The sequence below is a fragment of the Opisthocomus hoazin genome, chromosome 7 (assembly GCF_030867145.1).
Source record: "Opisthocomus hoazin isolate bOpiHoa1 chromosome 7, bOpiHoa1.hap1, whole genome shotgun sequence".
NCBI classification, from domain to species: Eukaryota; Metazoa; Chordata; class Aves; order Opisthocomiformes; family Opisthocomidae; genus Opisthocomus; species Opisthocomus hoazin.
In genome coordinates this window covers 69,257,392-69,277,930 of record NC_134420.1, presented here as the reverse complement: position 1 = coordinate 69,277,930, position 20,539 = coordinate 69,257,392, and the positions used below count along the sequence as shown (strand labels likewise).

The following is a 20,539-nucleotide window of genomic DNA, read 5'->3' as shown; positions in this document are numbered from 1 at the left end:
TGCTATTTCCCCTTTGGCAGTCTGCCTTTGATCTTTTACCAGTTCCCGTTTCCAGCTGTATAATTCCACCTATTGTCAGCTTGTCTGGGGGCTGGAATGTGATGCTTTTTCTTTTGTGTGAGATTCTCATGGGGTGGTGAATCAGCTGGAGTCGCTGTGCATTGCAAGCAGGGTATGGTCTTGATAGCAAGTGTTAAATACAGTCTCAGATCTCCTGGACACTAACACACTCCTCAGTAGTCTATCCAAATTGTTGTGCCAAAGCAGTCTTTCTCACAGCCTGGGCAGGATTCGTAAACACGCTAGGATCTGACTGAAGCAGCATTGTATTGTGTATTGTGATTTGTATGCACTTTTACAAACTTACAGTAATTGCTGTTGCCTTCATTGTAAAGAGCAAAAAATAAACACGCACAATAAACCCCCTAAATGGGCACGGATCCCACTGGCACTGATCTTGAGTGACTCTGAATAAAAGCAGATGGTAGCAAGCTGGCTAGGCTGACCTGCTTTCCCCTTTCATGCAAACATTGCTTATATAAATGGGGGACACACACAAAAAATTAATGGGCTTGGGCAAGCCACCTAAGGACAGAGACTCCCCACGTACTTAATGCTTACATCAGCCCGAGGGCTGTTTCCAGTTAGCTCTTCTCTGGAGGGAGAAGTTTCTCACAAATTAGTGGTTCCACAGCTCTGAGCCCATGGTTTAATAAGAAAGAACTGATGCACATCTAGAAAGTCAGCGTACTTAGCTGTTTGGTGGCCTGTGTGTTGTGGTAGGTCATGGAAAAAGATCAGAATAGTCTCTCCTGAACCTGCTACTCATTGATACACATATAATTGAGTCTGAAGTCCCTTTACACATCATCTTCTGTCCTAATGTTGTAAAGAGGCATTCGATTTTTATGGTCTTGTACTACTTTAATTCACATGCCTATTTGCTAGCGGTGATGGCAAACGCATTTAAATTGAGATTCCTAGTTGTTACAAACGATGTGCCTCAGTATGTCCCTATAACAAGATGTGTTGTAAGAAATAGCATTGTCTTATTCAGCAGAGCATTTGGTTGGAGTTACTACCTTCGGGAGTATGCTGCAGCCTCTGCCAGAGATTACAGCCTGCAAAGGCAGTTTCCTGAGCAAGACGTGTTGACACTCCTCAGTCCCCATCGCTTTCAGCCTGGTACATCAGTGCCAGCTAAGCTGGGGTCGGGAACCATTCCAGCTCCCTCAGGTGGACCTGCTGCCGACTCTGTGTTAGTTCGGTTGGCAGATGCACCACAGGATCTTTTAGGGTGACCATCCTTACTTGGATTAAGTAGGCCTCTTATCTCACATTTCTGTTGTAGTGTGAAAGTTGTGTTTCTTTTTATAAAAGGCATTGGTATCAGACCAGGAAGTCTTGATGCCTTTGGGTGCTGGCAACACATTGTACGGATACTGTATGGTGACAGGTGAAGACAAGGAGTATTACAAACACATATGTCAACTTGGAGAAACATATATAGCACTGCGATAGGAGAAATGTAGGCTTTCTGTCTTCAGTATGCGCTGAGTTTGTTTTATTTTTCTACTTGGCAGGGAAGGCAGATGTTAATTCAGTGGCTTGTGCATGTTTGAGAGCAACGCAACAGAAGGAACAGCTTCTGCTTCCCCTGCTGTGTTGGTTTTGGTGATCCTTGGGCAGAGGCAGCTGGATTCCCTGCAGCTTTACCTGTTCTTAAAGAGCTCTCAATTCAGCTTTTTAAAGCACTGCATAAAAACCAGAGGGAGCCAGCTGTTTGTGTGGAGAGTGACTGGGCAGAAGAGAAATTACTAGGAGGAGAGTGTACGTGCTGAGTGGAGGTAGCTTAATGTGAGTGATGAGTAACCCACAGATTCTGACTGTCTGCCCCCAAAACCTCTTTTATGAAGGAGATGGGGGATTTACAAAAGCTGTCATTCTCAGCCATTAAGCTTTTTTCTTTTTTAATGCTTTGTAAGTTTTTGCACTGCTAGCAGAGGTGAGACATAGCTGTAAAGTTATTAATAGAACCGAACTAACCAATGCACATATTTAGATGATTGGTGTCCACAGTCAAATTTTAATGTTATTTTTTTAATTTTACTGCTTATTACATTGTGAGAGGGCTTGACTTACTGGCATTTTCCATGCTCTTGAACAATGTTGTTACCCAAGTACTTTATTTGCTTATTTTTCTAGATATTTTAGGAGTAAACAGACCTCCTTCATGCACTGAAGAGAGGCCAGGTTTTTCCAGCACCACCTTCTCAATACAGTGATACAAAGGCTGCCTATAATTAAATATACATTTCCAGTGCCCATGTGATTCATTTCTTAAGACTAGGAGCCCAGAAAACTTTCAAATAAGGCAACAGCATGGAGCAAGTGTTATCTAGGATGTCTTCGAAATGAAGAATACTATATAAATAATGGTAATGCTACTCTTTGATAACATGCTGATTTTGAGAAATGTGGCCTGCCAAGGTAGCTTTCTTCTTAAAAATAGGGTGAGGACTGGTGAGCGAAGGTTAAAGTGGTCATACATGACCTCTTGCTCACTGCTGAGGTTGCATATGGGACTGCATTTTGTAATAGTGTTGAAGAACATCTGCAAATGTCAAATCGCTTCAAACACTTTTCCTCTTCCCTAAAACTAATTTTGAAAGTAAAACACAACAAATCCTCATCTCTGAAATACCAGTGGCAAATGTGCTTTTGGTGATTGCATTTGCAAGGAACAGTAGTAAATGATGGAGATGGGTTAACTTTTGTCTGTGGACTATTTGTGTTCTGGTTTTTATCAGGAGTGCTGTCATTCAGGGAGAAAAAAGTACACCTCGAAAAACTTAATTTAGATTTAGAACCTTTGTATCTGCGTTGTCATTCTTCTCTAATCTAAAACTGATGTTTTGCTTTTAAAGAAGAAAGAACTGGTGTTTTGAGCACAGTTCTAAACAACCTGAGTAAGACTTGTTGAGTGTGACACAAAAAATGTAACAGTTCTGTAAAACACATTTTTTTCCCCAATGCTTGGCCATAGGAAGATAACTGTTAGTGTATGGCACAACTTTCATCGACTCTTTCAATGTCAGTGAGGCAAGTAGTTTTAGTACAAAATAATCTTCAACCGTGTGCAAACAATGAAAATGCGTATCTCACATTTTCTGGGTCTGGTAGAATTACATTTATGTTTTGGCTCAAAACTATGCAATCAGAGCAGGTTAGACTTAAAAACGGTCAGCTTGCAGCCCTCCATCCTAACTCAGGTTGCTACAGTACAGTAATAATCTCAGGGTTGCATATCGTGGCCTTGTTTTATGCACTGTACATATTGCAAGACTTGGGCAGAGCTGTGTTTATTTAAAGGCAGTGTAACAGCTGCAGTTTCTGTCCTTGTCAGGCCATTGTATCTTCCGTAGAAGTAAAAAGCGTGGAATTTGCTGGCAGTTGCTTAATTTCTGATTTTTTTAGTTTGTTTTTATAATCCTGAAACCATAATTACAGATCTGGAGAAAATAGTTTTATTTACTTAACAGCTGCCATTGTGCCCTGTTACGTAAATCAAAATTATAAATGAGAAATATTTACTAGTTGGAGTTACAGTGTAAATACACGATTAATGTCTTAGAAGTGCATGTTGCTTATTTCAGTAATTGGATCCGCTCCTAGGGACAGGCAAGCAGGGAGATTACACAGGGAATGCTGGTTTCTGGAGATGAAGCTTCCTTCCTGATTAAAAAAAAAAAAAAGAGAGAGAGAAAAGCAAGGGGGGAGCAGTTTCCTGCTGGAGTCCTCGCTGTCAGGGAGGCTGGGCAGTCCTGCCTCCCCCTGCTCCAGCTGGCCTTCACATGCCGTCCTTTGTGGAGGCGTTCTCTGACCAACGATGTCCAAAACCATTTTTAGAAGAGCACTTGGGGTTTGTCTGTGCAGGCAGACCTGGGATTTAAAGAGAGTTTTGCTCCTCTCTCATCTGTTTTTAAATATAAGTCTGTGACAGCCAGTATCTCTGAGGTTAAGGCTTGATAAAAAGGCTGTTCTGTTCCGAAGATTCATAACCTTCTAGAAACGGCCTAACGAAGAGACTCGTCCTGCAGTTTCAGCTGCATGTAAAAAGTATGTTCTGACTTCAATACATATGGTGTGAAAAATGAATAATAGCAGCACCACAGGCAAAATCTTCTCTGCTACGATGTGACAACCCACCCCTTCATTGGAGGTTTCCAGAATTTGGCTGCGCTTTTGGAAATAAGCCGCATGATTCTGCCGGAGAGATGGTTTAGCACAGACGGCGTGCAGCACACACTGGCTTTGTTGGAGTGTTGGCTCTGTGCTTATGGCCGGAAACTGCAGTAAAAACCTTACTCTTCTACCTACAATACGTGGTGGTTCTTTTGAATGCAGCCAAGGCTGCGTTTTAGTCTTTTTTTAAGTAAAACTCACAGGCTTCAGCACCCCAGCAGCTAAAAGCTAGAACCATGTAAGATGGCAATTAGGACCTGACTCTACATTTTATTAAATTCACTAGGTCTTTTTCTTTAAGGACAAACTCCCTTGCTCTGTCTGTCCAACGTGGGCTGTTAAATGAGAGTCATACCTTCAGTTCTTTAACCCAGCTGCTTGCAAGTCTGCGTGGAAAGTAAAGCGCTTATAAAGAAGAGCAGGGTTCGTATGTACCCATCGTAGGTCTGAGCAATGTCTTTAGGACTTGTTTACATCATGCAACACCGCTAGCTCAGAAATCCGTGAACATCAAGCAGTCTCCAGAAGCAGTGACGCTCAGGGGATGTGTGGCGGTGTGCTGAAGCTGATGGGTCCCGGGACAGTGTGATTTTATAAGGCATCCAGGACATCTGCGTGCCACTGCATTTTGTAGACATATCTGAGTATGTGACTGCCTTTCGGAATGTGCCATCCAACCGTTTGCATTCGTGTAGAGCACCGCAGTGCAGAGCCTGCCAGAGGGAATATTTTGAAGTATATGAAAAGAAAGTTCAGATGTTTTTCGTCTGAGAGTGAAATTGCAGAAGGCCCTTAGAGGTCTGACTTATTGTGCAATCTCTGTAAGTAATTTGTAATCAAAATACCTTTGCACATGTCACTTTTATATTTCCTGTAATAAAACAGCAAGAGCAATTAAGATTTTGGACCATAATCTTGTACAAGCTTCTAAAAATGAATGGGTTGGGGATTTTTTAAGTTATGGCTCTGAAATAGCCAATTTTTAAATTTTTGATTGCTTTAAAAAAGGCTTGGTAACAGCTATTTTAATAGATTTTTAACTGTAGCCTGACAAACAAAACTGTTATGTGGTAACATAATTGATCTGAAGTTTGTTTCTGAAAAAAGTTAAGTAAGAAACCAGAAGAATTCTTCACAAAACTGGAAGACATCTGTACTCCGGTAACCCAGCACGTGACCTATTGGGCTTTATGCATTTCAAATCAAAAAGAATCAGTAAATATACTGCCATATGCATGCAAATGTGTCTAATAACACACTGTGTGCTGTGTATCCGTAATGTTGTTCTGACACCGTTCAGAAAGTTGTCTGTGGTCTTGGCATTCTTCAGGAAAAGAAAAATTAATCATTAGATTAATATAGCTGCCTCTGTCATACAGTTTTGTTCTTGTTCAAGTAGGTGTGTGAAGGCTGGTGCTACATAAATGAATTATACGGAAGACTTTGGAGGAAGAGGGGGCTTGTAAATGAGACTGAAATTAATGAATATAAGAATTAGAAATCAAAACTATATGTTTAGTCTGAGGAGAAACAATTCCTTAAACCGTAACCACATGGCTGTTTCTTGTTTGCATCAACTCTGGTTGACTGTTATTGTCTTCTGTTAATTCTCTGGGGCAGTGGCCTGACTTTGTTGAATGAGCCAATTGTTTTCCTTTGTGTTGCCCATCAAGTAAGTCCCCATCTGGTTTGTATCAGACTGTTTTCACAGCCAACAACTGCTGCCTTTTCTATATCCTGACACTTAAGGGCCCCATGCTATCAAAGCATTGCTGTGATAGCCTGTCTGGCTGGGCCCATACAGCTGTGCCTTGCAGCTTGAAACTATTACCCAAGTAATGGTAACTTAGAACTTGAACTGGCTCTTATTCCCATTGGTGTCGTGTGTACAGTGAACAGAATACATTTTTGTTGAACTCCATGTTCAACAAAAAATTCTTTAAAGCTCTCAGTTTATATGATTAGTTATTTTGTATTTTCCAGCAGCTTCCTGTATCTAGAGGCAGTTTTGTGTTCTAAAACATTAATGAGTACAAGGCAAGCAATATTTATTTAAGGTGCTGTTGTTATTACTTACTTTTATGGTACATTAAAGCCCAATAAGTGAAAATTAAACAAGCAAATGATTCTTAATGAGGATTTTTTTTATCAGATTTCAAATATATTTCCAAGAAACTTCCTGTGTATGGTACACGTAGGTTGTGTGAATAATGCTACACCTTGGCTGCTATGCGACTCACTGTCTAAAAATACAGACCAATAGACAATGCTGCATTAACCTGTTGATTTCTCCTCTGAAGGAACAGGAAAGGCTTGGATAACTCTGTAACCTGGGCAGTATAACTGTATTGTGGTTTGCAGTGCGGAATCACTGAAAGGCCCCAGGCGTGACCCAGGGTGCTTTCTGGCAGGCTTCCTACCTGGCAGGAGACAGTCCTGTTCCGAGAGACCTTGCAACATGCGTGTTCTCTCCCTCCAAGATTTTGAAAAAACAGTTGCCTCAAATAACATTAATCTAGTGTCATTCTAGTGTTGTCTTGTATAAAGAAAGATTATCTTTAAGCATTCATTCTCTTCTGCTCTTGTGTAGGCTGTGTAGTCAAGTAACTCTTAGTGACAGAGTAATGATGAGGGGAAGTATATTCCCTGACTTGTATATGTATTGAATTTTAAGTATATTCTGGACTCAGTTCTTTCATGATACTTAAGAGAGGGAGAGAAAGAAAATAATGGATAAAGTTTTTTAAATTTCACTGTGAGCGTGTGCAGGAAACAGCTAGAAAGCAGATTGATTTACCTATACTTGCAGTGTAAGCGTTCCTGGACTTGGGAGTGCATGTGTCTGTAAATAATGTGAATGAATTTGCTTCAAGTATAATACTGGGGAGCCATTAAATTGCATGAGACACATGAGATAAGATTTTTTTGCCTGTGTGCTTTTCATAGCAGTACACACTGGGTGTCATTGTGGCAGATTCTGATTGTGCTGAATAATTGGGTTTATGTCATTGTCAGGTGTATGGAGGGTTTGCAAAAGCTGCTTTCTTAAGGAGCTTTCTGTAATTGCTCTTCCTGTGAGTGCTATACAACTCCTATATTCAGGAGTTGCAGTGTGTGCTGTGGAGCGGGGAGCAGACCCAGGCGGCTGTGCCGTTCACCTGCACGAGTCGCGTCCCAGCAACATGCAGTGGCCCACACCTCTGCGAGGAAGCTGCTCCCACTCATGCCCGCTGAATTTCCATGCTTGCTCCTTTCCAGTGCAGTTTTCCCTGTACTGTGGCCAGGAATATTTAAACCCAGACAACTGATAAATGAATTTCGTTCAGGCTGCTTACAAGCTGTATTAATCATGCTTGTGGCCCAGAGCAATGAAGAAAGCTGTAGATGAACTGAGTGCAAACCAGCTTTGGCACCAACAGCTTGAACTGGGAAGAGGGAGTGTCAAAGTGCTGCGGTGCTTTCTAAAATGAGTTGGCAGTGGATACCAGAAGGAGTTGTCACCATCGGTTAATGCAGCCAACATCTTCAAAGTTTCAACTTGCGTGTGTTCTCTGCAGCTTCAGAGGTAACGAACATCTGCCCAAGTGAGACCCTAATGTAAACGAGCATGTTCAGTGTCTCAGAAGGCACTGCTTGACTGCTGCTATTTGTGCAGAGCAGCTTCTGGGTTGCTAACAATAGTTGTTGGTTGCACTGTTGCTGCTGGGGAACCGTTAGTCAGTAGTGCGATCATAAAGAGGCACAGTGTTGCTGGGAGCAGTCTGCAGCGTTTTCCCCGCTTTTTATAGTGGTTAGCAGAGATGGAGGTGTGTGTCATTAAAATAAGTGGGGATGTGCGTAAGAGAGAGTTAAGAAGGTGGTGTGGTGTGCTGAATATGTAGCATAGATGTAAAGCAGTACATGTTTACAGTTCATTTATTCTACTGATTTAGAGTTCAGATTCACCCAAGTGTTGCAAAGGAATTTGGTTTTCACTTTTTCCCATGTAACAGGCCAAGGTTCTTGGATTGTGTGGGTTTTTTTAACAAGGAGGAATGCTTATCGCTAGCACACAAAGTTTAAACATTTTAGATTTTAACAAACTTTAAAATAGCACAGGATAAAAACATATATTTACTCTCAGACCCTTCCAAGTCTCTGGTCCCAGGCGTTAAATCGTAGAGGCAGTGTTACTTGTTGTCACGTGGGGTGCTCATTTAAAGAGAAGGCTTAGGCAATCCTTGGCCAAGTAGGGTCTGGATGGCTGTCTCCCAGTAGATCTTCCATTAAAGACATGTGATGTTTGCCTTATTTTAATGTATGCTTACTTACATAGATTACTACAATATTCTTTCTGAGCTAATAGAAAAATCGCTTGCCTCTCTAAACTTCCTAGAATGGCTTATTCCTAATACATTTTTCAAAGTTAATTAATATGCACAAATGGTAAGACCATTAATGGCCATCTTGTGCTGTTTAACAAATGTCTTTAAAGGAGGTCTTTTTAACATGTTTGCCAGCATGTGTGCTAGAAACGTGGATAGAGACGTTCTGGTGCTTATTAGAATGCATCACTGGAAAATGCTAACTGGACAGGGCTGGTTTTGTTCTGTCTTGTTTTGTTTTTTCCTGGGAAAAACATTTATAATCTCCTTTTTAAAAGGTGTAATTACAAAAATTGAGTAATTCTGCTGTAGGTATAGGCATTTTAATATGCCAGATCTTTGTAGTACAGTAATAGGAGTCTTGGCAAACTCTTTCCATATGGAGAATCCCGTGACTTTGTAAGTGAAAATCATCAAAACAAATGAAGAGGGTCAGGTAAATATTTAAATAGTCAGAATAGAGAACTACAGCTATTTTATTCATGGCCATCTAGGAGAAAACAGGGTTTTTTTATGCTGAGTTATCTTATTTAATTTTTTCTATTATAAGAATGTGTTTAGTGACTATTATATGTGAAGAGTGACTTGCAGTGAGAAAATCCTGCCCTGCAGTGCTGCTTGAAGAGCCGTGTGGTACAGAAAGCTTTCTTTTTTCTTCCTGATGCCCATTCGCTAGCTTTCATTCAAATCTAGGTGCAGATTGCTGCCATAGCTGGAGGGGACATAACCTGCTTGCCCAGGAAATCCTCTTGTCTTTTTGAGGGAGAGCTCATCAGGGTCTCCCATCACACTTTTAGGCAATAGAAAGTAGCTTGTGACTTCTCACACTGATTCACTGAAATCAGTCCTCTTACTTTCTAAAAAAATTTTTAATAGTCACGTAGCTGAGGAGTTAATAGGGCTGGGTAGCGTGCAGTGCTTAGTAAGCGTGTGCAGATAACGTGCTCCATCTCAACCTGCCACATACGGAACCTGTCCGAGAAGTCGAGATTGTCATCTGCCCCGAATCACCTGCATCCCAAGTGATACGGACAGCCACGCATCCAAGACTGCGTAAGAGCAGCACGTTGGAGTAACTGTTGAGGATTTAGCCGTGTGGGCCAGACTGATCTGAGCAAAATTTGCGAGTAATCCAACAAGTATTCTGGTCAGTGCGCTAACTTACAAAAGAACATGATTTACTTAGGGAATCCCTTCACTGGGAAACCCATCTTCGTTTTAAGCGTGACTGGAAAGCCGTTCATTTTCAAACCCACTGCAAGCCTAATTTATGCTCAAACATCATTGAATTTGTTCATTCAACTTTAATTACTCGTGTAAATTATTTTTTAATTATTTTTAAATAAAAACAAGCCATGTAACTTTTGAGAATCAAAAAGACGCTTTGATTTATTTTTTTATTTGCCACTCCCCATGTAGGCTATGAATGCTATTATGTCTAGCGCTGTGGTACGACATAGATAAGCTGGAGGCAGTATTCCTGCAATTAATATTAATAAAATACGAGGTCTCAGTGGAGCCAGTCCTACTACTGGAATTGCAGTGAATGATTCTGCATCCTGAGGGAAGTCTGTATAACTTTATCTTAGAATTTAGTGTGAATTCCTGCTATCGATCATTCAAGTCCATTTTCTTTTTGAGCTTATTTATTCCACTTCAGACGCTGGCATTAAAATGTCTTTTGGATCCCCAAACAGGAAGGTGTGAATAACAGAGCTGAATATATTATATAAGCATACTTTTAAAATTACCTTCCTGTCTATTTGCCAGTTAGGTTTTGCAGAAAATTAGAAAAAAGATTGGTATGTAGGTGATATTTAGTTTTACAGCATAAATAAAATATTAATTACACAATTAGATATGCAGTTTTTTTAATTATCACTTGTCAGATTCTCCTGATGCCACCAGCTGTTTACCTAGGTTGTCTCTCGTGAATTTAGAGATTGCTCCTCCCCCCAGCCCTTGCACAAGATAAACATTTTCCTGGTGTTTTTCAAAGACTCTGGACCAGTAATGAACCAACTGCTTCTCCTTTTTTACTCTGAAATAAAAGCTGCTGCTTCGAGGTTTACTACAGACCTCTCATCTCAGTCCTCCACAGAAAATGGTTGCAGTCAAGAAACAGCAGAGCTTGTAAGTTAAGAGAAGACTATCTGTTTCTAGCCAATTGCACATCCAAAAATCACAGGCATCTAGATGGAAAAATCAAGTTGAATTTTAATATTTCTTTTTAGTCTTAATAATCATAGTAGTAATTTGGAGAGATCATTACACACCTGTTGGAAGTGATTTGCTGGGAAACAACAGTAAGAGTTGTAGCCAGGGAATGAACTTGTTAAGCAGTGAGATGCCTTACAGAGCAAAATGTGCCGGATCTGAAGGAGCAGAGTAGATTTGAGGCACCAAAAGGAAATATTTATTTAGTAAACTCTGCAATCTCATTCCTAGATGATTTTAGAGCTGCTTTCTTTCTACCCTTCCCTACCAGTCTCTGTGTTAGGATTTTGAAAAAATCTGGTTCTAGTTTATTTTATGCATTTCTAGTTTTTGTTCTGTTTAGTGCTGCTATTGGTGGGAATATAGCGTGTTTTGGAAAACCACTGAACCTTGAACTCAGACTCGAGAGGAGGAAAAATCATTTTCAAATAATCTGCTTTGAAATATTTGTTAGCTGCTTAGCCTGTGTCCCACCCTCCTTTACTGACTCAGGATCTGAATTTATTTTCTTTTCAGAAATATTTATAGCTAGGATATACATTAGGGTTTAAACAAACAAACAAAAAGAGAAAAGCGCGTGTGTGTATGCATGTTTATTTTCTGTGTGCTTGTATACAGAGTTTCTGTAAGTACATTACACCATGGGAAGGTGGAATTTGCCAAGTTTAGGTCAAAACTTGAACTCATACTATAGAGTTTTCTGTCTCCGTTGGTGTCTGTGGTGCACTTATGGAGGTTTATGAGTTGGCTGAAGCCTTTGAGAATGAAACTGTGTTTTTTCAGCTCAGGCAGTAGACTCATGCTTTTAAATCCAGACATTTTTGGCTCAACTCCTACAGATGTCAGTCCATTTCTGTAAAACAACTGAAGTGTTTTAATTGTAAATCTGTTCGTTTCATGTAACTCAGCCCTAGAAATTTGGCCTCAGTTTGCCTAGAGTCTTTTCTGTTTGTCAGGAAACCGGCTAACTTAGGGGCAGTCTGGTTCTGAGTTACGAAAACAGGACTGCGTGCATTTGCAGAGCATCTTGTTCTTGCTTTCTGTATTTTTGTCCTAGTGGAAGGCAGCGGTCTGACCTGTAGCCGGGGTCCCTGCGCTTAGCAAAGCATTTACACAAGGAGTAGAGAGTCCCTGCCTTAAAGAGCACACACGCGTAAGCATTTCTGCTTCTTTCCTGGCAGAGCTGAGAAGGGACACCTTCACCCCAACATAAACATGCATATAGTTCAAGGTGGCCAGGGCTGGAAGAGTGGAGGAGCTATGATTTCTAATGAATGGAGAATGATTTTACTCAAATGATTGGATTATTTGAGAAACTGTTGATGGTCCTGCTTATTCCTGAGAATGTTGTGTTCTTTACCATCTTGAGGCCATGTGACTGGCTCCTTACCATACCCACTTTCAACTGTGTAAGCCATTAAATTCCAGAAGCATTGACTTATGTAGCCGATACGCAGGGTATAGCTAGACATGAGTCTGAACTGGAAATACTGTATATAATTATAATTAGTAATGTGACTGACATTGCAGTGTGTTTTCTCCTTTCAGGGTAGCCATCAGAATTGCTTACATCCAAATACAGATGTTTCTTATTAGTATATATTAGCCCAGCAAGTCTGGAATAATTTTGATTTTGCCGAAAACACAGCTTCTTGGGTTGCTCTACTTGGTAACTTGCCTGTACGACCTTGTGTGAAGATGATTGAATGTTTCTTTGCTACCGTACAGATATCCGTGGAGACTTGGATCGGACACCCATCAGCACAAATATGTATCTCACATCTTCACTCGCAGGTAAGAGGAGCAGATAAAGCGTTTCTACTGATAGTGGTTCTGTTACCTTTGGGCTTGTAGGTATTTTTCTGCTTTAATTTACAGTCATTACTGTAAAGAATTTCTGACAACTCTGTTTCCCTGCTAACGGTCTTTGTAACTATATCCCAGACGTACATCTTTCTTTTTTTTGTAGGGAAAAAGCAAAATGGGGGAATGACACAGGAGAAAAAAAAAAAAAAAAAAGGCACTTTCATTGAAGATTTTAAGATGCTGAGTTACAGACCTGCAGGTGCTGTGCTATCCCCAGTGCTCTGAACTCTTGAGATAATGCCATCTGGAGGCAGTTATTTGTTGGGACAGGACAGTGTTTTAAACTTTGAAGTCAGTAATAAACAAAGTGAAGCAGCTGGAATCTGGCAAAAGTAGAAACAAGCCATTTGTGTCAACCTGTGCTATTAAAGGAATGAGAGCACTGCACTGGAGTTATTTTTACATATGCTTGGAAGTTTATTCTTCCTCTAAAAGTTAGCTGCTTCAGTTGTTGCGTTAGAGAGTAGAGGGAGGGTCGCTGAGGGTGGTGGCTGTTTTTAAATTTCAGGAAGTAGTGTGTAGGTAATGACAGTAATTACGGTTCTGGTTTTAAACTGGAACAATAACCCGGGTCCTGATCCTTCAAACCCCTCCCTGGTTATTGTCTTGGAGATAGCTCTATTCACTTACAATATATGGGTCTGGTTTACCTCCGGATAGATTAAAAATAGAAGTTTTATTTAATGCATGGACACCAACTTGAAGGAGTTAAAGCACATGTTTTTCATTTGGCTTAAAAGTCAGACTTGTTTAGTCTTTTGATTTTGCCAAATAGAAAAATTTTAGAAGAAAGTTTTCAACGTTTTTCTTTGTTCTTATTGTTGCCATATGGTATCAGTAACCAAACCTCCCTTCAATGTGTTTAATTCCTTTTCCATTTGGCATACATTCACAATTCACTCGTATACAGCGTACTCTCCGTGTGACGGTACCTCTTAGAGAAAAACTCCCTTCGCAGGTCACCGGATGGTTGACACACCGTTAATTTTTATGTTTCTGTTACACAAAGATCTGGAAATTTAGTACCGTACATGAATTTGTCATAGATTGCCAAGAACAGGAAAAATCTATAATCCGAAATCTGACCTTTTCCATCAGTGGGTCACCTAGATGTTTTCAGTGACTGCTGAGTTTCTGCCAGTCAGGGACCCTTAGACGGTCACTAGGAGTGTCAGGTTTCACAGTTTATGTGGATGTGTTCTGTTCCACGGTGACAATGGATTTGGAGAACTGGAGGTCACCTCAGGTCACATGCTCCATTTATTGGATTTTAACAAGGAAAAATTTATAAATACATCTAAGTACATGATTACCAAATTGTGCTGAGTATTTCCAGAGCCTCTAAAGAGGGGAAAAAAGCTGTGAAGATTACCTGCCTTCCTGCCCTGCTTTGTAAATGGAGGAATTTTCTGTTCCATTTTTGTGGCATATCAAAATATTATAAGCACCGTTGCAATTTGCATATTTGTGGTGGTGAAGAGCGCAGTGTTTAAGAGGAGACCATCTTAGTATTGGTTATGAGCTGTTCTCTGATGGGGGGAAGAAATAAAATGGAATATCACATTGTTAAAGAAGGACCTGGCCAGGGACTACACATGCGCTATCACTGGTGTACAGCGAAAGGCAGATACAGACATCAGTAAATAACATATCTATGAGCAGGAATACAAGCACTTAAACCTCTGTGCTTGTATTTGTGTATTTATTCACATACCCCTCCTTGTATGTATATATGAATGTGTCTTATGCAGTGTGCCTGCACGAGGTTGGATTAAGCAACAGGTAATAATGACAAAGCACATGTGAGAGTAACTTAGTAGTTGTATCTTTGGACCAGTGTAGAGTTTCAGGACTAGCAGCTTTCTATCCTGGAAAGTTACAGTCATGGAGCAGCATCTCCCATGTAGCTGAAATATGGATATCCTAGGTTTTTTTACAGATAAAATGCTGGAAATCCAGGTCTGTATTTTCTGCGTGCATCTAAAAGTCAGAGACTTTAGATTTCTGTCTTCAAAAAAAGGGAAATGTTTACTTCAAATAGTTTTAAGCTTACCTTTAAGGATATTTAGGTAATTCAGGACCTGGTAACTTTTCTGTTGAGCAAGTAGATGGAATTATTCTTTTAATTTGTCTATCCTTTTAGAATGTTATATCTATCATAAAAGTGAACAATAGTACATCTGTAAAATATATTAGAGTATGTGTTAGGAAGAATGTAGACTAATATGATACTTTCTTTCAGCAACCCAGAATCAAATACTTGCGAAGTTACTACAGAGCCGTGGGATGGGGGAATTTTCTTTTTTTCACCTCCTTTTTTTTTTCTTTTTTCTTTATTTTTTTTTTTTTTACCCAACCTGAAAACAGCTGTTGAAACAATGACATCATGGAGTGTGACATGACGGTAGAAATTATTAACAAAGTCAAGCTTTGAAAGCATCAAACTCCATATAGTGTTTGGAGAGTGGCTGTGGCGTCTAAGATGATTTACAAAGTTTCCTCGGGCATTATGCATTCACGTCTTTACCGTGTGTCAGCTTCACATCTAGCCAAGTAAATGCTTTGCTTTGCTTCAGTTCTCCTTCTGAATAACCTATTTTTATCGTGCGAACATGGCTACAGAGTAAGCTCGTGGAAGTACTTCTGGAAAAACAAAACACGTCTGTTGCTTGCACATCTTTGTGGTGTTATCATAATGTGCTTTTGAGTAATGTTCAGAAGATGTAGGATTTCTCATGTCTTCTTACTGCTCCTGTGTTGGGTTTGCTCAGGCCCATGCCAACCCAGACTTTGGCAGCTGTGCTTTGCAGAGGGCTTTGGGCTGGGGGTGATGAAGGCTGCCCAGCGAACCAGGGCAGTCTAGTAAAACTAGGGGCATTGCTCCTTGCAAGTGTGCGTAAGCGGCTGTGGCGGGCAGGTGACGTGTTGATTCCCTGGGGACACGGAAAATGCTCCTGTGCTCTTGCTGCCTCTCCAGAGCCCTGCCATCCCGCAGGGCGGGAGGCTTGCCTGGCACAGGCTGCTCCAACTGCTGTCTTTACTGTGACTTCCTAGGCTGTTGGCAGCTGTTCTAGCATGAAAAATGCCGGATGAAATTTTAGCAGTGGGTTTTTGTTGTTTTAATTAGCCATTTGAAGTGTGCTTTGCTACAAGGTAGATGAAAGCAGATTACTACTACAGTGACATAGTAGATAATTAGCTGGGGTGAAAGCAAGCTTAACTTCTTGGTTTTATTGGGAAAATAGTGTTGTAATTACCTAGTCTATCACAGAGGAAGGGAGAATTGTTATAGCTTATTTGAATAAGAACAAACTCCAAGACAGCCTTTGCTGTGGTGTACAGACTCATATATGTTTGTTTTGCTTATAGCTGCTGCACTTAAATGTCCCAAGGACAACTATAATCTCAAAATACTCTTTCTGTAGTTTTGTGAATGTTGTACCAATCATCCAATGCCATTTCTCCTGTCCTCCTTCATTCTGTGTGGCCTGATTCATGTCCTGCTGCCCCTGCTCCATGCATTGATTCATCTTCGAGTCACAGAATCATCGAATGGTTTGGGTTGGGGGGACCTTATGGATCATCCCGTTCCAACCCCTCTGCCATGGACAGGGACCCCTTCCACCAGAGCAGGGTGCTCAAAGCCCCGTCCAACCTGGGCTTGAGCACTGCCAGGGAGGGGGCAGCCACAGCTTCTCTGGGCAACCTGGGCCAGGTCTTCTCCACCCTCAGAGTAAAAAATTTCTTCCTTGTGTCTAATCTAAGTCTCCCCTCTTTCAGCTTGAAGCCATCCCACTTTGTCCTATCACTACACACCTTTGTCAAAAGCCCCTCTCCAGCTCTCCCACAGGTCCCTCCAGGCACTGGCAGCTGCTCTAAGGTCTCCCCGCGGCCTTCTCTGCTCCAGGCTGAACAGCCCCAGCTCTCCCAGCCTTTCCTCACAGCAGAGGGGTTCCAGCCCTCAGATTATTTTCGTGGCCTCCTCTGGCCCTGCTCCGACATGTCTATGTCTGTCCTGTGCTGAGGGCTCGTCTGCTTCCTCTGGCTAAATATAGTAACTCCTGCCCATGACCTTTCTCCCTTCCCCTCTCTGGTGTCTGGCTACAGGTTGTTCTCTACCCTCCGGTGGTTCCCAGACAGGAAGGCTCTTCAGCGCTGCAGGGATCCTTCACAGCTGCTCCACAGCCAGTGCTGCTGGAAGCTCTGAGGGACACATCCCTGTCCCTTGCAGGGGCTGCCAGCATGGCAGTGGCTGGGCTGTGTGGGGGCTTGTCGCTCTCCTAGGACATCCCACGCTTTGCAGGGTCAGATTGCAAGAATGGGAGGTGGCAAGGTGCCACCTCAGGCTTGCTGGAAGATGAACGTGGCTTGTGAAGTCCTGCTAGCCACATCTCCGGGGGGGACTGTGCACACTTTCTCTGGAGTCTGTCAGAGGATGAAAGAAGGGAGATAAACAAAAAAGGAGTAGCAAGAAGGAGCCTTAATGAGTCAGGGAAATGGGTTGGAGATAGGAAGGAGCTAAAGCAACTTCTCGCTTGTTTTTTGGGCAGCTGAAGCATTGGTGGGGTGTTTTTCTCCATAGGACTTCTAGCTAATGGCTTCAACTTGGATTCCTTTGCTTTTCATGATTATATAGATATATATGTAGGTGATATTGAACAACCTGAATTTTTCTAAGGGTTTGATGCAAACAGGCATACATGTATAGACGGAATTCAGAAATACTGTTAGTATCTACGGATTTCATTTCATTTCTATGGAAAACACCAATATGCATACTTGAAATTATTCTGGGCCTACTGGAGATTATGTATATACACGTGTGCGTGTGTGTGTAGGTATGGTGTCTGTAAATGCAACCCAGTCTGTATATGCACAGAAAGTCAGCCCTTTGTTGCCTGATAAAGAGAACTCTGATGGCTACACCAGCACTTTTTGAAATGCCTCAAAAATGTGGACACTAGGGTTGTCTGTGTCTTTGTGTTGACCCAGAGCGATGCGATACAGAGGTGACTTCAGTACAGTTCAGTTGCTTGTCCTAGACAGCAAATAATGTGGTTTGCTCTGCTTTTGATCTTTTTCAGGAGAGGATGCTGCCCCACATTTAAGTTCACATGTTTCTGCGGCAAAGGTGTCAGTGAAGCTGCCTTCCATGAATACAGATAACCAGACACAGAGCACGAGTAGTATAGATTCTTCAGGGACGGATACGTTTTGAAGCTGACGGCTTTTTATGACAGTCGCTGTCTGAAGATTTTGTCATTGGTACTTTTGTCTGCCTAGTGTGGTAGTCTCGGTGTTCCATCAAAATAGTGTTTTTTCAGTACTGTGTTTTTTCTACTATTTCTCTTATAATTTTGTTATGATTATAAATTGATGATTGATAAATAATTGATAAATTATAAATTGATAAATTGATAAATTATAAATTGATGATTTATCAATTTATCAAAAAATGATTCTGTTTGTGAATATGTAAAATATTTTTAAGCAAATAAAATGCAAATCTTTCAGAATTGTTGTGAGTTGAAGTCAATGAAGGTGAAGGCCATTTAACTGTTTATTGTTTGTACAGATGAACGTGGAAGTGATTGGTATTAAAACCCATGGCAAAAGTCTGCCTCACTGATGGAAAAAAATGCTTGGCTCAATATAATGTCACTACTGTTGAAAAGCGTAACCAGAGGAGAATATATTTGAAACCAAAGTTTGCTAGAAAATTGTGTTCCTAGATATATTCAGACCTCGTTCATCCTTAGAAGACTACTACCAGAAGACAGTAATTCAAAATGGTATGTAAAAGAGACCATTAGAGTTAGTATTGTTATTATGAGGAATTTCCTTTTTTAGAATGACAAGAATTTTTCAGTATTTTGATGTTTATTTCCCTAGAGATTTTTCCCATCTTGAATCATGTCTGAACGACAGATTGTGTGGGTAAGGTTACTTGTTTACGTTTTTTAATGTAAATGCCTTCTCATGAGACAGAGCTAGTTGCTGCAGTCTCAACCTTTCAGAAGCCAAATAATCTGTAGTCTCCCTCCCAGGGATTGCTCCATTTTTTATTGCTTCCATCAAGATGATGTGGTTGATCCAGCAGAGGCTGGGGAGGAGGGTAGGATCATCTGCCCCAAGCAGCATCTAAATGAAATAAAAAAGTGGAATTCAGGCATGTTCCAGTAGGAAAACTAGGAAAGGAACTCTTCTCCAAGAGGGGCAAACACAGCTTTTGCTCTGTTCCTCATCCAGTCTGAGCTTTTCATGGGATATCTGTGGAAAAGAGGAGATACTGTGGTACTTCCAAAGACATGGGGCATAAAGGCATCTCTCAAAAGCTAGGAAAAAGTACCTCTTTTTGGTTGACTTGTACATTGTTGTGACACTGGAGCATATATCTTCATCTGCACGGCTTCACTGCATCACTTATGAGAGGCACTTTGTTGTTGCAGATACGCGTAACTGTGAACAGCTCCCATTACTCTTTATTTTATGGAGCCTGCACTGATTTCATCTCTCCATAACAGAGAAAGATTAGAAGTTCCTCTTGGTTTTATTTTGAGCTCATTGACCACAAGGTGCAGTTGATTTGCTGCAGAATCTGCAAGGGTAAATGGAAAAATAAGAGAGCTTCGACCGTTCAAGGTCAGTAATATCCAGAGGATTCAACTTTAAAGGGAGTCTTTTTAGCATGCTACAGAGTTGATTTCTTGTCTGTCGTGACAGACGTGTAAATAGCAGATTTGAGTGGGGGGTAAAAGCATGGCAGGCCTCATGCAGAATGCAACATCACTGGAGGAAAAGGAGAAGTACAACTGAGATGGCATTACTGGGAGCTGGTTTTCAGCGCACGATGCCGCGAACATTGTCTCCAGTGGTAAAGCTGCTTCTAGACGTTCTTACACTGTGACAAGCCGCCTGCAGAGGAGAGTGTCTGCGAGGCTGGGCTGCTGCTGTCTGCGTGACTGCGCTATAAACCAGGCTATTGACACAACTGGTGCTTTAGAAAACAGCAGCCTTTTTGGGGCTGGTGGAGATGTTCTTTTACCCTGCATCGATTTGCTACGGCAAGGCATCAGGTGGTTGCGCTAGAGCAACTGACAGGGTAACAAAATGCAGTGGGGAGACCCAGAGCTGCTTAAACCAGCTTTCCTGCAAGAGAAAACCTTTGTGAAACTCTGTTCCAAGCGCTCTGTCAATCTGCTAGGTTTTTTAGGATGCTGATACATAATTTAGGTCTGCTTTGTTGCAGCGTAAATAGCAAATGAGCTGCACTGTTCTTGTGCCCAGAGCTGTCAGCCGGGATCGGGGCTGCGCTTTGCTAAACAAAGTACAGTAATCAAACTGAAAACCTCCAGGCAGGTGACAAAGTGAGGATGAGACAGGAGACAGCAGATGGATATGCAGGCAAGGAGAGGGCACGGGAAGGGATGAGACAGCCCTGGCCCGTGGGAGAGGCAGTCATCTCATTGTACTGGGAAACTAACTGTGTCAGGTTTGATGGTCTCACGTTTTGCTCCAGTTCTCTTCTTTTTCTCTTCTTGGGAACCAAAGCATTTGGGTTCGAAGGGGGAAGGGGAAGGGGACGGGGACATCGCCCAGCTCACTAGGGATGAGCCCAGGCTTGGTGTGCCAGGGTCAGGGGTGAGATTGACAGCCCAGCTCAAGTGTGTCTATACCAATGCACGTAGCATGGGCAATAAACAGGAGGAGCTGGAAGCCATTATACAGCAGGACGGCTACGACTTGGTCGCCATCACAGAAACGTGGTGGGACAACTCGCATGACTGGCATGCTGTCATAGATGGCTACAGACTCTTTAGGTTCCTAAAGACAGGCCAACAACGAGA

General features: G+C 41.6%; 1 protein-coding gene across 7 annotated transcripts in view; it reads left to right on the top strand.

The window, feature by feature from the left end:
• Positions 1-18,367, top strand: part of KIAA0586 (KIAA0586 ortholog) — a 75,524-nt gene extending 57,157 nt beyond the window's left edge. For 3 of the 7 annotated variants that reach the window (XM_075426979.1, XM_075426977.1, XM_075426975.1), the window contains exons 31-32: positions 12,555-12,620; positions 17,777-18,366. In XM_075426979.1, coding sequence (XP_075283094.1) covers positions 12,555-12,620; positions 17,777-17,910 — 200 coding nt within the window. In that variant the 3' untranslated portion in view covers positions 17,911-18,366. Of the gene's footprint in view, positions 1-12,554; positions 12,621-17,776 lie in introns of all 7 variants that reach the window. The other 4 variants (XM_075426978.1, XM_075426976.1, XM_075426981.1 and 1 more) reach the window with 2 other exon arrangements.
• The last annotated feature ends 2,172 nt before the right edge of the window (positions 18,368-20,539 follow it).